At 42.8% G+C, this 18,294-nt stretch overlaps 1 protein-coding gene across 3 annotated transcripts in view; it reads left to right on the forward strand.

Annotated features, from left to right (window-relative positions):
* Positions 1 to 18,294, forward strand: part of TRIOBP (TRIO and F-actin binding protein) — a 97,281-nt gene that overhangs the window by 23,241 nt on the left and 55,746 nt on the right. For all 3 annotated transcript variants that reach the window (XM_077452338.1, XM_077452336.1, XM_077452337.1), the window contains exons 3-5: positions 2,007 to 2,075; positions 3,938 to 4,027; positions 10,616 to 10,725. In XM_077452338.1, coding sequence (XP_077308464.1) covers positions 2,007 to 2,075; positions 3,938 to 4,027; positions 10,616 to 10,725 — 269 coding nt within the window. The remainder of the gene's footprint in view (positions 1 to 2,006; positions 2,076 to 3,937; positions 4,028 to 10,615; positions 10,726 to 18,294) is intronic.

The following is an 18,294-nucleotide window of genomic DNA, read 5'->3' on the forward strand; positions in this document are numbered from 1 at the left end:
TTTAGGCCAAAAACTTCAATTTTGGTCTCATCTGACCAGAGCACCTCCTTTCTTCATGTTTGCTGTGTCCCCCACATTGCTTCTTGCAAACGGGACTTCTTAAGGCTTTCTTTCAAGGATGTCTTCTTGCCACTCTTCCATAAAGGGCAGATTTGTGGCATGCATGACAATAGTTGTCCTGTGGACAGATTCTCCCACCTGAGCTGTGGATCTCTGCAGCTCCTCCAGAGTTACCATGGGGCTCTTGGCTGCTTCTCTGCTTAATGCCCTCCTTGCCCGTCCTGTCAGTTTAGGTGGATGGCCATGTCTTGTTAGGTTTGCACTTGTGCCATACTCTTTCCATTTTCAGATGGATTGTACAGTGCTTCGTGAGATGTTCAAAGCTTGGGATATTTTTTTTTTTTATATTCGCTTACCCTGCTATAAACTTCTTCACAACTTTATCCCCGACCTGTTTGGTGTGTTCCTTGGCCTTTATTTCGTTTGATCACTGAGGATCTCCAACAAACCCCTGAGGGCTTCACAGGGCAGCTGTATTTATACTGAGATTAAATTATGCACAGGTTGGCTCTATTTACTAATTAGGTGACATCTGAAGGCAATTGGTTCCATTAAATTTTAGGTAGGGGTATCAGAGTAAAGGGGGCTTAATACAAATGCACGCCACACTTTTCAGATATTTATTTGTAATAAAGTTGGAAAACCATTAATAATTTTCCTTCCACTACACAATTATGTGCCACTTTGTGTTGGTCTATCGCATAAAATCCCAATAAAATACATATATGTTTTTGGTGGTAACATGACAAAATGTGGAAAATTTCAAGGATCATGAATGCTATTAACGGTACCCCCATGCATTTACAAACATAGGGTGTGTTTGGTGCAATAAAATAATAATAATAAAAAAAAAAATCGAACTTTTTTTCCCTGCATTTCTGCGGGTAGGACAGCCCATTAAAAAAGAATGGGCAACCCCATACGCAGCAAGTAGCCGCACCGTTGTAAAGCAAGGGCTTGCTCACATGTGAGGTTGGAGGGTGGGAAATTGGGGAAATCACGTGGTTGAGCTTTTGCGTTTTATACCACCTTTTGCGTTTATACCACCTCCAACTGATCCCCTTTTAGCAACTGGGGGTGTACAGATGCTGTGACTGCAGCTGAGTGTATACCCCCAGGTGAATGGGACTGCATTGCACACAGTTGTGGTGTGGTGATGCTGCATTTACGGGGCTAAAACAGGTGGGGAGAAGGCAACATATTGCCTCTTTACCACCTATCAAATGTCTCTGAAAAGCAATCTTTGTATGGATCACTTTTCAGAGAAGCAGCAATCCTTGCTGCTAGTACAAGCCCTAAAAAAAGCAGCTCTGATAGTACAGGAATAGGGTATCAAGATTAAAAGTCACGTGTGTGTGTGTATATATATATATATATATATATATAATCTAGATCAGACAAAGATGTGTACACACAAACGCATGTACAGAAACCTGTATATATGCAGACCGACACGTGTGTGTGTGTGTGTGTGTGTGTGTGTACGTACACACACACGTTATCGGCTCTTTAAAAAGTTGCAGTACCTTCCCTCACACAGCCGGGTACTGCAATGTAGGGGGGGGGGGGGGGGGCAGAGAGCACAGCACACGCTCCCTTCGTTTTTATTTTGCTGAGTTTATACATTAGTCTGACTGAGTTCCCAGTGACGAGGTTCAGTTTGGTTGGGGTTCGGGGGCTCAGTCTGTCCTGACAGCCTTTCCCTACCACGTAGCTGTGGCATCCCTGGGGACCTCTGGCAGCACTCCTGTTGGGAAAGGCTGGTTTAAACAAAACAGTTGAATATACAGTAACCTTTTGGCTGCTCCTGTGATCAAGTACAGAGGCAGGAGGAATTATAATCTAATGATATAGCTGTGATGACTGCTGCTGTAAGGCATTGTATGTGTGAGGACTGAAGTTGATAATGATGCCATGGACCTTAACATATGTTCTTGCTTTCTTAGTGGAAGAAACACTGGTTTGTTCTCACAGACTCCAGCCTCAAATATTACAGGGACTCCAATGCTGAAGAGGTAAGAGAACTGGTTTTTGGGTGGTGTCAGCAAGAAGGTCCATTGTTATTAAAAGTAGCGTGCACAGCGCCATATCACTTTCTACATTCCCTACAATCTTTACTGTGGAAACAGACCAGACTAACTGGTGTAATTGACCAAAAGGCTGGCCGCTTTAACAGGATCAAATCTCTATCTATTTATCCATCCATCCATCCTTGGCAGACACTGAGGTACATAAATTTCCTTTACCTTCAAAGGAAGAACTGGCACAGGAATCTGATTAATGAAAACATCTGTTTTTATGATTGTCTTTAACATGTTATAGTTTCTATATTTACATTTTTGGAGGTTATGAATGACATCGGAATTTAAGTGACTGGGTGGATTGAGCAAGTAATGTTTCTGGAGAATCAGGAGATTCTTAAAGGAGTTGTAAAGTTCGGTGTGTAGCAGCCCCTCTCAGCCCCCCTAATCCTTACCGGAGGTCCATCTCTATCCAGTGATGTCCACGAGTCCCTCGGCCATCTGTGGCACTCTCTGCTGATTGGTTAACGCACAGCAGCGGTGCCATTGGCTCCTATTGCTATCAATCAGTCATTTGGCCAATCGGGGAAGAGAGGGGGCAGCTCAGGTGCCCCCATAGCAAGCTGCTTACTGTGGGGGGAACTTGACAGGAGGGAGGAGCCAGGAGCAGCGAAGAGGAGGGTCCAGGCTGCCCTATGCAAATCCACCGCACAGAGCAGGTAAGTTTTAACATGTTTGGTTTTTTTTTTTAGAAACGAGATTTTACAATCACTTCAAAGTCTTCAAATTCTAAGTGTTCAAAAAAATTCATGAAATCCAGTTGCTAAGGTGTGTGTGTTTTTTTTTTTTTTTTTTTTTTTTTCTTTTTATATTTTAGTTCTCCAGGTAAATTTCATGTCCAGGAGGAGTTCGCCTGAAATGACCCAAAACCAGATCATTTAGCTTATTGCTAAAAGATATCTTCAGGTGGATTATTTAGCCTGGAGTGTCTTGCACCACATGCACACTGGGTGTTTATCTCTGCTCTACCAGTCGCATCGTTTTTGTGCGCCCGAGAGGCTGACAGGCTGTAATACTCTGCGAATGGACGCTGTACTGAGTGACACTGAGCGTTTAGGGACCTATGCATTCAGGGACTAATGCCTGTTACGCAGAATACCTGCGTTCCTGGGATATGCCCCTAAACACATACAGTCCTACATGCAAGTACCTCTTGGTGCCGCTTCCAGCCACATTGTATATTTAAGACCCTGACAACACAGATTTTTCTTTTACCAATAGAAACTCATTCCCATTGGCAGCAGTTGAGCTGTGTTTTTACCACACCCATGACTGTTACCCCCTTTGGCTGCAGAGGCAGCAGCCAGGGGTGTACACATGTCATTGCTGCAATGCTTTGCTTTACGGTCATGGCTGGAATTCTACCTGCTCCTGTCAAATGATGAGGCCACTCTGTAAGGCACTGCAACTGTGTGCAATGCACTGTATTTTCACCTCACTGCCTGCTTTAACCACTTAAAGCCTGTACTAGCACGCCACAACTATGTGCATTGTCAAATGCTCTCTGAAGAGCGTTCCACAGATAGACTTTTTTTTTTTTTTTTTTCCCTATCAGTTTTTCAGGATGTTTACTCACACTTCATGATGCAAATTCACATTGTGACCTCTATTTTACAAATGGACACCCTCTGTGTTGGTGTACAAGTGTTTTGGATAGTTTTTATTTATTTTTTGCTTTGTGATAGCATGACTTGATTGCAGTTTTGAAGACTAAACATATTTAATAAAAAATGCTGCCTTGCAGCTCAGATAGAGAGAATGCACAGAATTTAACATGACTATTTTTTTTTCCTAAGGCTGATGAGCTGGATGGTGAGATTGATCTTAGAACTTGCACCGACGTGCCCGAGTTCCCTGTACAAAGGAATTATGGTTTCCAGATTCATGTGAGTGTAACTTAATTTTTAGTGCTTACATTGACCTTATCAATTAACTCCACTTCTATTCTTATATGTAGCTCATTAAGGTTTCCAAAGGTAATGACATCAACAATTTTCACAGCATGCTAATTTTTACTTTATTTTTTTTTGTTGGGCGATTATTTGGCTGGCTTATTGGATATGATAATTTTTTGTTTTTATGTTCCTGTATGTTTGTATTGACCTGCATTTTATTATGTACTTTCAGGACTCTGAGTCAAAGACTCCATTCTCTCTAGTGTGACTTGTCGTGTGACTTTGGGCACATAAAGTTGCGTCCCATTTATTTCAATGGCACCCATTTCAATCTATGTGACTTTAAAAAAAAAAAAGGTTCTTGCACTACTTTGATGCGACTTGAGTGCCATAGAGTGTAAGTCTGGATTTGCACTAATGAGAACGGAGGCTAACATAATAAATATACTAATAAAAATAAACCCTCCACACAGTAAAAACTTCTAAGGTAAAAAATTATATCTGTGAAAAGTCTCGTAAAATCTGTCCATAAATTATATGAACTATATTCAACATCTTAAAAAAAGGTGCTAGATTTCAACACCATGTGTGTCCACTAAGGATGAGCTCAAGTGTGTTCGCAGCCACACGTGCAGAGCGCACCAGGAAGTCGGCACTGCGCTGCACTAATTGCAGGCAGTGAGATCTTTCCTAATCTCTGCAGCCATAGATCGGGAAAATGTCTCACTAGGTGTGATTAGCGCAGTGCCGACTTCCTGGCGGGCTCTGCATGTGAGGCTGCAAACATGCTTGAGCTCATCCTTGGTGCCCACCACTCACCAGAACTATGTGATCTTATTACTACAGTATGTCAGGTTACATGCGCCTTTAGTGGAATATCCACCTACAACAAGATTCTACCTCCCAATTCACCGCTGTGAAGTCCACATCGCATTGTACTCAAAAGGCACGTAAAAAAAAAAAAAAGCATTGCTCCAAATAGCGTTAGACTATTAAAAACACCATTTATTTAAAATTGCAATCAAAAACACCACTAGTGCATGCACTCACATTTATATGGTGCAGCAGTGTTCACCATTATGACATGCTTAATTTGATTCAAACTCTGTGCCACTGCAACTAATGTAGTGTTGTATCAAGCGTCTCTTCACCCGCACGGTGCCTCTGCATAAAGTTGCACCTTTGCTTAGCTCCAGAATGTGCTGTCAGAATGTCAGTACTAGTATGTGCCTCAGCCATACCTCCCAACATGTTTGCCACAACAGGACTTTGTTTGGGGGCAGTTTTTTCACATTTCTAATACCACTTCAATACTGGGCACTTTTACCCTCTTCCTGCATGGCCAATTTTTGGATTTTTGGCGCCGTCACACTTTGGCAATTGCTCAGTCATGCAACACTGTACTCCTTCTTTTTTTTTTTTTTTTTTTTTTTTTTTTTTTTTCTTCGTGTTTTTGTTTTGGTGCGATTTAATCACCACTGGGTTTTATTTTTATTTTTTTGTTTTGCTAAATGAACAGAAATGGCCTGATAACCTGCACACAAGTTGACACAAAGGGGTTTGAATGTCTATTAAAGGTAACCATCCTCACCTGTGATCGGTTTACTGGTAAATAGTGTCTGTGTGTATAAAAGGTCAATGAGTTTCTGGACTCCTGACAGACCCTTGCATCTTTCATCCAGTGGTGCACTGATATTTATGGATTCTGAGTCATGGGGGAAGCAATAGAATTGTCAAAGGATCTGTGGGGAAAAGGTAGTTGAACTGTATAAAACAGGAAAGGGATAACAAAAGGTATCCAAGGAACTGAGAATGCCAATCAGCTTTTTGGCCACTTTAAGAACGGGGGATGTAACTTTTGATCAGGGTCATTATGATTTAAAAAGAGCTCACACAGTTGATTGATAATAAATGGCTTCAGCCAAACACTAACCATGAGTGAAAGAAACGTTTTTGTGTTGTCATTAATAGTCTCTGAAAAATGGCCAAGAAATCACAAATTCTCCAGGGTATGTAAACTTATGAGCACAACTGTATACACATAATTATTGTGGTGTGGATCAGGCTACTGTGTGCAGTGTAAAGTGCGCCTGAACATTCATTACAAGTATGGTATTTTTTCTGCTTTATCAAGCAGTTATAACAAAATGCTTTAAATGGAGCAAATAAGAGAAAAATAGATTGTTGCTATTTATATATTATTTGAGAGGTTAGTGACGACTAGGGATGAGCCGAACACCCCCCCGGTTCGGTTCGCAGCAGAACATGTGAACAGTCAAAAAATTTGTACGAACACCATTAAAGTCTATGGGACACTAACATGAAAAATCAAAAGTTTTTAAACGCTTATATGCAAGTTATTGTCATAAAGTGTTTGGGAACCTGTGTCCTGCCCCAGGGGACATGTATCAACGCAAAAAATTTTTTTTTTTTAAATGGCAGTTTTTTCGGGAGCAGTGCTTTTTAATAATGCTTAAAGTGAAACAATAAAAGTGAAATATTCCTTTAAATTTCGTACCTGGGGGGTGTCTATAGTATGCCTGTGAAGTGGCGCAAGTTTCCCGTGTTTACAACAGTCCCTGCACAAAATTAAATTTCTAAAGGGGGAAAAAAGTCATTTAAAAGTACTCGTGGCTATAATGAATTGTCGGTCCTGGCAATACACCTAAAAGTCATTGAAAAAAAACAGCATGGGATTCTCCCACAGTCCATTACCAGGCCTTTTGGGTCTGGTATGAATATTAAGGGGACCCCCCCGAACCAAAATGTAAAAAAAATGGCGTGGGGGTCCATCTCAAAATCCATACCAGACCCTTCAGGTCTGATATGGATTTTAAGGGAAACCCGTGGCAAAATAAAAAATTTTTTTTTAAAAAAAGCATGGGGGTTCCCCCAAAAATCCATACCAGACCCTTATCCGAGCATGCAACCTGGCAGGCTGCAGGAAAAGAGGGGGGAAAGAGAGAGAGTGCCCCCCCCCTCCTGAAGTGTACCAGGCCACATGCCCTCAACATGGGGAGGGTGCTTTGGGGTAGCCAAAGTACCCTGTCCCCATGTTGATGGGGACAAGGGCCTCATACCCCCAACCCTTGCCCGGTGGTTGTGGGGGTCTGTGGGCAGGGGGCTTATTGGAATCTGGAAGTTCCCTTTAACAAGGGTACCCCCAGATCTCACCCCTCCACGGCTTGGGGACAAGTCCTTTATTAAAAAATAAAATTGTCTCATGAAGTCTTATTCTTCTCTTGCTCCGCCAGCGGACCAAAAAAAAAAAGACCCGCACACCGCCACCGATCCGCCTTCATGGGAGGCACCCGCTCTAATGACCGTCCTCGGGTGAAGGCTCTTTTATAACTGAGGGAGGGGCCACACAGGATGTCCCCATCCTCTAATGCACGGGGACAATCCCTATGGCTTCCTGTATTGTCAGAGGAGGCGGATCACCCGGTTATGTATTCGGGTGGCCCCCCTCTTTTCCTGTGGCCTGCCAGGTTGTGTGCTCGAATAAGGGTCTGGTATGGATTTTTGGGGGGACCCCCACACCATTTAAAAAAATAAATAAAATTGGTGCAGGGTTCCCCTTAATAGCCATACCAGACCTGAAGGGCCTGGTAATGGACTGTGGGGGAATCCCATGCCATTTTTTTCAATGAATTATGTGTATTGCCGGGGCAGACAATTCATTATAGCCGCGAGTACTTTTAAATTTTTTATTTTTTTTTCCTTTTTAGAAATGTCATTTTGTTCAGGGACTGTTGTAAACACTGAAAACATGTGCCCTTTTACAGGCATACCATAGACACCCCCAGGTACGAAATTTAAAGGATTATTTCACTTTTATTGTTTCACTTTAAGCATTATTAAAATCGCTGCTCCCGAGAAAACGGATGTTTTTAAAACTTCTTTTTTTTGCATTGATGTCCCCGCGAACACCCCAAATTGTTCGCTATTCAGCGAACAGGCGAACTTACGCTTGACTCAAACATCGGGCTCATCCCTATTGAGGACCCTGTGACGTGTTTTTTTCTTAATTATATATATATATATTTTTTTTTATATGCGTTCACTGTGCTTGATTTGTGATAAAATAGGTCACATGACCTTAGGGGAGTTATCGAAGAAATCGCTGATTTCTAGCAAGTCCCACAAAGGAAATGATCCGGGCACTTTGTTTTAGTCTATAAACGTTTAAGTTTGAATGCATTTATGTTCAGGGCAGATTTTGAAGGACTAGTAGCTTTGACATTTTGTATGTCTGCTCTATTTTGGCTACAGTAGGTATCCATTTATAATCAGTACTTTCTTTGGATAGTTATTGGGGCAAACTGAAAATATATTTTCAGAGAGCTCCAGAGTTAAGACTGCAGTGTCTTTGCAACTCTTCATTGAATTCAAGCAGGTTGACTTAAAAAAATCTGACAAGCAGGAACACCAAACGATTGTTAGACTGACCTCATTGCAATAGTAATCAACTTTTAACAGTGCTAGATGATGGGATCAGTTTAAGAAATTGGTCTTGATTAATAATTTAGTAATAGTCAAAATATGTTTAACCTGAAAGTCTGGCAAAACGCACTGTTGGCTGCCACCAAGGACCTGATTGACCGTTTTTATTTATTTATTTTTATGTTTTTTTTTTATTTTTTTTAATTTTTTTTGGCAAAGGACATTTTCTGCCAGTACAAAAAGGCTTTATAATAAACCCAAACATGTAATAGGTTGCAACTTAGCAGTCCGTAAATGATGGCTGAATTAGTGTTTTTTGTGTGTACCCTTTTTATTCTGAAAAAAAAAAAAAAAAAAAAAACAATTCATACCCTAAGATGAAGATGTTTACTCGCTGCAGTGCACTGTATCCAAGAAGGCATCAGTGGTATCACTCTAGAATGGCTATTGTCCTGATTTTGGACTACAAACTCCTCCTTTCCCTCCATTACATAGGGAAGCATTCTTTTGTAGCTTAGAGAAGGTAGCTGAGGAAATCAATTAAGTTTTAACCATAACGCGTTCCATCCTGCTTTGCAGTCACTAATGCTTTGGCAGTTGAAGCCCTAGTTCTGAGGGACACTGTTCTTGTGAACTTTGTGGTTCCCACCTTGCTGAAGGCCAGGAAGTCCTCCTCTTGTAGAAAATACTTTGTAGCACAGGTTTAAATTTTTTCTTCAGTCAAAACTAGTTAAGTCTAGAAGGCTATCAAAGGTCAGGTTTTTGCTTTTTGCCATTTTTTTTTTTTTTTCCGAGGCTGCTGGCTTTCTCACTCCTTGGTCAGAGACTTTGTACAAAGAATGTCTCGCACTGTTCCCCCAATAGCTCCCTGCTAAATCCATGGAACCCTCAACCCAGTGTTTTTGGTCCTTCAGAGGCCAAGGTTCAAAACCATTTGTGATATTTCTCTCCTCCCTCTCATCATGCAACTGAATTTGAGACTTTGTCCTGTTAGGGATGTTTTTTCTTGTTCTTCACAATGACAAGGTTGTTTTGAGACCACATAATTCCTTCCTGTCTAAGGTGGTCTCAGCTTTTCATTTGTATCAGGACATTGTATTGCCTTTCTTTTTTCCTTCTCCAAAATATCATAAAGAGATTGCTTTCCACTGCTTGGAAAGCAGTCTAGTTCATATTTCCTAAACACTCCTAGAAGGGAAAGGCTGCCTCTATAGCTAAAACTTCTAGGTGGAGTCAACAGATTATCACTCAGGCAGATGACCTAAAAGGTTTTCTGTGAAGGCTCACTCCAGAAGAAGTGTCGGTGCTTCATGTACTTTTCAACTATGGGCCTTTGGGTTCCCAGGTCTGCAAGGTGGCCACCTGGTCCTCTGTTATACGTACGCTACATTTTACCAGGTGAATGTCCTAAAGGTGGCACTGCAAGGGCCTTCTCAATTATTCCCTTTTTATTTGTAATTAGGATTGTTCCTGTTGGGTATGTTAGCCATTTGCTCACCCCTCATGAGTTTGCTTTTGGGTGCTCCAGTGATTTTAACTCTCCTGTGCCCTGTGATGTACAATTAAGAAAACTAGATTTTTGACTTGAATGTAAAATTGTTTTTATGCAGTAAATTACGAGATGCAATTCCATCCTCTCTCGTTTCACTCTGATATTGCTTGCTGACAAAACTAGGGCAGTGCTGGGCGTGAGACATTGTTAAGCTCTTCTGTTTGCCAGTGTTCAAAGCATAACCCAATGGTATAAGAATTACTTCTCCTATGTCCTGTTGTCCTGTGATAAACTCTAAGAAAGGGATTTTACAGCTCCCAATGCTGTCAATCAAAGTCTGTGAGCCAATCATAGGAGAGAGGGGGCGGGGCACAGCAGTGGCTCAGCACTGGTGCCCCCAAAGCAAGCTGCTTTCTCTGGGGGCACTGGGAAGAAGGGATGGGCCAAAAGTGCTGGCAAGGGACCTGAGAAGAGGAGGATCTGGGCTGCTCTGCACAAAACCATTGTACAGAGCAGGTAAGTATAAGATGTTTATTTTTAAATTAAAAGAACAAGACTTTTTAGTATCACTTTAAAATGGGTTTTAAAGATGTGGTGACTTTCTGAAATCTCCATAACTTGTCTTTTTTGCCTGTTCTTTGCAGACAAATGAAGGTGTATTCACACTTTCTGCTATGACTTCTGGCATTCGCAGGAATTGGATTGAGGCTCTAAGAAAAAATGTGCACCCAGTTAGCATACCTGATGTGACAAAGTAAGTTGTAAGCATTTTGAAGCCCAAATGGCTTTTCATTTTAAATTACTCAATTGCAAGTGCTTGTAAAGGTAAAGGTTTTTTTACCGTAATGCATTCTCTCCATTAAGGTAAAAGAAGAACTATTAATAGTAGCTCTCCCCCAGCCCACCCTCAATACTCAAGTGAGCCTGATCTTGATCCAGCGCTGTGCACGTCTGCAGCAGTTATTCTCCCCTCTCTTCTGTCTCACAGGCTTGAGTGAGAGCAGTTAGAGCTATTGGCTCCTGTTGCTGTCAGTCAAAACCTCTGAGCGGGGGGGGGTGGAGTTAAGCCAGGCTGTGTGTCTGAATAGATGCAAACAGCCTGGCTTGAGATTGAGTATGCACAAATGCCTCCATAAGAAGTGGCTTTCTATGGGGGCAGTCGGCACTAGGCAGGAACCAGGAGCACCTGCGGGGGCCACAGAAGATGTAAATCGGTGCTGCTCTATGCAAAACCATTGTACAGAGCAGGTAAGTGTGATGTGTTTATTTTAATGAAAAAATATTTAAAGCTTTGCAAAAGGTGTGCAAAGTCTTACAGTTGGTTTACCTTAGAAAGCAGACACAGCCTAATTTGAAAAGCCTGGCCCTTGGCGGCATTCTGCAGAAAATGAGCTTGCTTTCTGTAGTCTGTCTGCAGAGGTTCCCCCCCCCCCCCAGTCAGACAGCTAGGCCTCTCTAATCAGCTGGGAGCCTGAGCTTTGTTGAATGGAAATCCCCTGCTCTGACCCAGTAGAGGGTCGGGCCTTTGTAGAGAAAACACTGCTTCCACACAGAAAGCAAGTATCCTGCAGAGAAGGATGTAGTACAAGAGCCTGACTGAATTGACTGTTTAGACAGATATTAGATTTTTTATTTTATTTGTTTTGGTAAATCTAAAGGAGATTGTACAGCAATAAAACAGTCAGATTGCAATAGGTGTGGCGAGCTAGGACTTTGTACACCTTTTTGTTTTGATACACCTGGAATGTATTTAGTTGGTTTAAAATGTTTTGTAGATGCTAGATTTTTTCAATTAAAAATAATAAATGTTATACTTGCCTTCTTTGTGCAATATTTTTGCATGGGGGGGCCAAACTTCCTCTTCTGGAGTTCCCCGCTGGCTCCTCCTCTGTGTGCCCCCCATAGCAAGCCTCTTACTTTGGGTGCACACCTGCTGGCTTGCTCCCAAAAAGGGGCTGTATGCGTTTATGAACACATGCAATGCTGCTCGGCCCTGCCCTCTGCTCACAGGATTTTGACTGACAACAGTAGAATGCCAATGGCTCCCTCTGTTGGCGGAGTTCCTGTGAGAAGAGGAAGAGAGGGGAGAGAAGACCTGAAGCTGGGACTGCACTGAATCGCTGACAGACTCGGTATGTGTTACTGGGTGGTTTTTTATTTTGTGTTTTTTTTTTTTTTTTTTTTTTACCTTAATGCATGAAATGTATTAAGGCAAAAAAACACACAAGCATTAAAACAACTCTAAACTAAAGATAATTTGGGTATTTTGTAAATGTATTTTATGTCTATTCAAACTTATTAGAGAAATTGTACATTTAAAAAATGGATCATAACGCATCCCCTATATTGCTTTTATTATACGTGTAGGAATATAGAGGGCAAAAAACAAGTTGTATGTTTTGTATTTGTTCCGACCCAGGTAACCACATAGCATCTGGCACCTGATCCCAAAGAATCAAATGTATTGGAAGAAGGTTTGGGTGGGATTATAACGGAAAACACTGCTATAATCCCACCCAAACCCTCTTCCAATACAATGGTGAGAAGTATGTAGTTGGCGTTGCGTTTTGCTTTATGAGTGAAATTCCTGCATAGTAAAACAGGTCACTGTTAGGGGTAGCTTACAGTATTATTTCCCTGTATATCAGTGGTAGCTGAATGTTGTATTTGGGTTTAGCAGTCTCGTGTATCAGCAGTCACATCCTAAACTCTGTGCAGGTCCACTACCACCATCTGTGTTAAGCTGTGTACACACAAATCGAATTTCAATCTGACTGTAGCATTCTGTGTACAACAGAAGCCTATCCTTAGACTAGCTTCTGTTGTTGACTGGTCCTGCTGGAAAATCAACATTCGATCAGCCGCTGCAGCCAATGGCTGGTACCCAGCCTTACTTTTATCACTTGTTGTTGTTCCCTGTTTCATTTAGTCTTAAAGAGGAAGTAAACCCTCTCTAAAAAAAATAAAACACTCTGCAGGACAAAGGCTTAATGAGCTAGTATGCATAGCATACTAAAAGGTGTCTTTTGGGGTGTGAGTGTGTATATGTGTGTGTGTGTGTGTGTATCTCTATCTCACATTTTTATACAAAAAGAAAGCGACACATATCGCATAGCAAACATGAACAGGGTTATTCATAGAGAAAAGAGAGGGAGGGCCATCCTTCTGCGAGGGTCAAACCATGTTGACCCGGGCTATCTGTGTCAAGGGAAAAAAAACAAGATACTTGTAACATAAAGACACAAAACATAGTATTTAATCATAAGGGGCCCATTGAAAGCGCAAAAGGACTGAAGGTATCCACACCAATCCGGGAGGCTGGAAGCAGATGTAAAGGCAGTAATGAACATAAGCTGTGAAAAAAAAAAAATTACGAGGACAAAATTTGGGTAGTGGCTGCAGTATTCAAGTAGGTACCTTAAGTGAGGGCTCGGCTAACTCCAACAAAGCTAAGTCTAAACTAGATGGAACCAAAGTAGGGTCAGATATGCGAGCCTGACCTGTCGTCCAAGCACTAGAAAAGTGCTCTCAGCTGTCCTTGTATGTCGCCACCCACTCCTCTGCATCCATGGTTTCATTCACTTTCCTGATCCATTGTTTCCTATTGGGAACCTGAGCCCTTTTCCAGTAAATGGGAATCAGTCTCTTAGCCGCATTTTAAAAGGTGCAGTAGTGCTTATAATGACTTGTGGGATACTCTCACCGCAAGTGCAGGAGCTTACCACTCTGGCCACAGCCTCTCCAACAAAGATCTGTAACTGAAGGATATATGCGTGACAAGGCTGAAGGTAAACAATCCAGCGCGTCAGCAACTTATAATTGGTCTCCTGAGACTTCGAATCAGTAGAGCTAGAGTGTGTTAATTGGTAGAGACGTGTAAGTTGCTGAGATGAGTTTAGCACGTACGAGGAAGTTTTGGGCGCATCAGAACAAATGATTGGATAAAGAATATGAATTGCAAACATCACAAAAGCCTAGCATTAGTCAAACGCATTTCATTGCAAGAAAACTTGTATAGAGGGACTTGGAAGGTTGCTACTGCTGACCTCTCCTGAAAAATAGTTTATCTGACTTTCATGATGATTCTGTACTTTTAAAGTCATTGATTTTGAATACAAAGATAAGAAACTTGACTTTACTTGTTTTAGGTCGGTAAAATCTGAGGCTGCATTCATGCTTGAAAATGAGCATAGCACTGAGGTCATTTTTAGAGGCTTTTTTTTTCATTAGGCGTTTTTGAGCATTTTGCAGGCATCTTAGGCTTGATCTCCTTTTTTTAATTTTTTTTATTATTTTTTGTTAACAGAAAACTAGTTACTCTGGGGGGGGGGGGAGTTGAGAAGCCATTCTTTTCTAAGTCCACTTTGCATTTTATATGCTGAAAAATGTTAGAAAAATACGCATGCAGTGGTTCCGACAATATTACGTTTCTAAATACGTGTTTATAGTAATGGTCGCAAAAATATGTTTTGAATGAACAGTCATTCTCAGATGAATGTTCAGCGTGAAATGGCTTATTTGTTCAGGTTGTTATCAATGTTTTTTTTTGTTTTTGTTTTTTTACAAACTTGTCTTGAATCTTTATTTAGTAAAAATATGATTACAAATTCTTCACCTATGTTAGTTATATAGTGGCTAACCATTATTTCTCTCTTCGACTTTCAGGATAGCACCATGGAGAGAGTCTTAGTGTTTCCACCGCCATGGTGGAAGTGCTGCTGGGGAACTACAGAGGGGACTGCATTCTCTCCATGGGGAAGGTGTGGCAGTACCTTCTGGCTTCTCCTTCTATGACCAGCCCAGCACCCCCTCATGGGAGGGTGGTGTTCTGGTGTCGTCTTTCTGCTTCGGCTCAAGGGAGTGATGGTCGGAAGGATCCCGCTCCCAGGTACTCGGAGGCCACGGGTGTGCTTGGCGTGCATGCTGAGAGAAGCCTTAAGCTCTCGGGATGTTGGCTCCCAGACAGTGGGTGATGTCGCTTCTAGGGAGTGGGGCTTCCAAGGGCTTCCAGGGGGCATGGTAGCGAGTAGTTCCGACAGGAGGAAGATGCGGATCACCTGGCAGGGGCTTCCTTCCGGCCCTTGAGCGCAGGGATGCCAGAAGGATTAAGGCTTTATAAAAGCACAGGAGATTCGCGGGGATGGCGAATGCAGGCGCCCGTAACCCCAGCCAGGCCCAGGTAAGAGAGGTACAGTGGTGCCTCCTTGTTTTTTGTTTTTGTAACTGATGCGTTCCTTTCTACCTGCAGGGATGCTTGCAGCTGACTGATTAAAAGTGGATTTCTTTTAACAGTTCAGCAGGGAATGGGAGCTCTATGTAAGGTTGGGTTCTCCTCGCTCCAGGTCTCTCCTTTCTTTTTCCCTCTTCAGCCATTGCCAAATCAGAAAGAGCCCCTTGAGGGAGAAAGTTCCCCTCTTGCAATAACCCACTAAGAGACTCCTGGCCCAAGCGATTCTGCAGGTCTTGCATTGCAGGACTTGTGAAAGAAGAGTCCATGCAAGGAGCTGTTCTCTTCTATCAGAAAGGAACTTGCAGAAATTTTGGGGACAGTACACTCCCTTTTTTAGAAGCGGGGTCAGGGGTCCGTTCAGGGCTAGAGTTTTCATTCCAATCCTCTGCCCTCTACTTCAAAACGGGTGGAAAGCGAGTCAGAGGAGGAAAGAGACCATATTCCCCCTCAACATTGGGTTCTCGGGAGGAGGATGTAAAGGAGGAGACAAGGACCTCTAGTTACAAACTTGCGTTGGAGGAAGTGGAGGACCTATTAAAGGCAGTTTATACCCTGGATATACAAGAGAAGAAAACTCTATCGATGCATGATAAAATGTACCAAGGTCTAGAATGGACTAAACATAGGATATTCCCAGTCCATAAGGTACTCGCTGAGATGGTAAAAAAAGGAGTGGAAAGACCCGGAAAAGGGCCAATTTTTCTCTCGGTCTCTAAAAAGAAAATTCCCTTTTGAAGAGGACGAGTCTTTCCTTTGGAACAAAATACTAAAGATGAATGCAGCCTTCTCCCAGGTCTCAAGGCTTACAGATCTAGCGTTTGAAGACATGGGGGTACTCAAGGATGCCATTGACAAGAAGGCAGATTCCCTCCTGAGAAAGGCTTGGGACTTCTTGTTCAATTTGAAGCTGACAATGGCATCTACTGTAGTGGCGAGAAGCCTTGAATGCTGGGTAGAACAGCTAAAAGGACATGTGGAAGCAGGCACTTCTAGGAAAGATTTACTGGAATCCTTTCCTACACTCCTGAAGGCAGTTCGGTACATGTCTGACGCCTCATCAGAGTCCATAAGGATGTTGGCGAGATCCTTCACCCTGATCAACTCAGCCAGGTGGGCCCTATGGCTCAAAACCTGGTTGGAGGGACTCTGCTTCGAAGTTACATAGTTAGTAAGGTAAAGACACCAGTCCATCCAGTTCAACCCAAGTGTCTACAATTGTCCCTATCCCTGTACATTGCACACTCACATCGGTCCCTACCCTCAGAGACCACAATCCAAGGTCCCCATTCATATACTAGGGCCAATTTGGGACAGAAGCCAATTAACCTATCTGCATGTCTTTGGAGTGTGGGAGGAAACCGGAGTACCCGGAGGAATCACTCACAGGGAGAACATGCAAACTCCAGGCAGGTAGTGTCGTGGTTGGGATTCAAACCAGCGACCCTTTTTACTGCTAGGTGAGAGTGCTAACCACTACACCACTGTGCCGCCCTTTGCGGGATGCCCTTTGCAGGGGATTTGCTGTTTGGCCCGGAATTAGAAACCATGTTGGACAAAAGGGGGGGTGGGGGAGGTGCTTTTCAGGCCCCCAGAACAAGTTGCAAAAAAGCAATGACGATTACCTTCCGTTGAGCAGAAGGCTGCAGGCTTTATTTTCCGGTCTGGATAGAAGCAACGACGAGTCCTTTTTGTGTTAAACATCAGGCACGGTTACGACCTAGAGTTTTCTCGGACTCCCCCACATTGCATAAAATCCGTTATTTAAAAACAAAGGGATTAAGAAAAAGCCCTTGCCATGACGTCACTGATGCAAAAGGGTGTTCTCATCCAAGTTCCCAGGGAACAGGATGGGGAGGGATTCTATACCCACATATTTTTGGTCAAGAAACCTTCAGGAAAATTTTGCCTAATCTTAAACTTGAAAATCCTGAACAAATCAATAAAATACAAGAGATTCCAGATGAACACTATCTTTATGGTAAAAAGGCTTCTGCGTCTGGCATTCAACATGGGAGCAGAGAGATGTCATCTGCAGTTCAGAGCCCCGACCTTCGGCCTTTCCTCCTCACCAAGAGTGTTTATAAAGGTATTGGTGGAGGCATTGGAGCCCCTGAGGCTGAAAGCGGTCACCATAGTACCCTACCTCGACGACCTACTTTTTGCGGAGGCCAAGGAAAAAGTAGCGGCCAACTAGCAAATAACCCAGAAACATCTGAACCGTTTGGGTTAGCTGCTGAACCAACAGAATTAAAATCTAATCTTGGCTCAGAAAGTAAGATTCCTAGGGTACGAGATAGATTCGACACTACAAAGAATCTTTCCCCCGACAGAAAAAAATGTAGAAGGTTCAGTCAGCCTTAAAGTTGGTCCAGTCCAACCTGGAAGTATCCGCACAAAAGGCAATGTCGGTACTGGGGCTATTCACGGCAACAATTCCAGCGGTGCAGTGGGCCAGACTACATGCTTGCCGCTTTCAGTGGGACATACTCCAGAAATTGTCGCGTCAGGAGTCACTAGAGCAAGGGATCAAGTTGAGAGCGAAAAGGTCTTTATGGTGGTGGGGGCATCAAAGGAACCTCAAGGTGCAAAGTGCATTGGGGTGGGGAGCCCACCTGGAAGAACAGCGCAAGGTGAATGTTCCAAGGCAGAGGCCATAGGATCTTCCAACTGAAGGGAACTAAAAGCGATTCACCAGAGTCTTCTGGTCTTCCAGCGGTCCTTAGGAAATCAACATGTGCAGGTTCTGTCAGACAACATAACAGCTGTCCTGTACCTGACAAGAAAATGGGGTGGAACAAGGAGCAGAGCGCTTATGGAGCTGGCCCATCAGTTCCTATCTTTGCCGTAATCTAATCTGGCTTTGCTATCAACAATTCACCTGAATGTTCTAGCAGACTTCCTCAGCAGAAAGAAAGTAAGGGAGTCGGATCGCTCATTGAATCAATAAATATTTCTGATGATTACCGAGAGTTGGGGGCTGCCCCAGGTAGATTTATTTGCAAACCAAGGGAACACAAAGACGCCTGCCTTCTTTTCGCTCCAAAGAGAGGATCAAGCAATAGGGTTGGATGCATTACCCCACAAATGGGACTT

Source organism: Lithobates pipiens, unplaced genomic scaffold, assembly GCF_037356315.1.
Source record: "Lithobates pipiens isolate NorthernLeopardFrog02 unplaced genomic scaffold, aLitPip1_a1.2 Scaffold_23, whole genome shotgun sequence".
Taxonomy (NCBI): domain Eukaryota; kingdom Metazoa; phylum Chordata; class Amphibia; order Anura; family Ranidae; genus Lithobates; species Lithobates pipiens.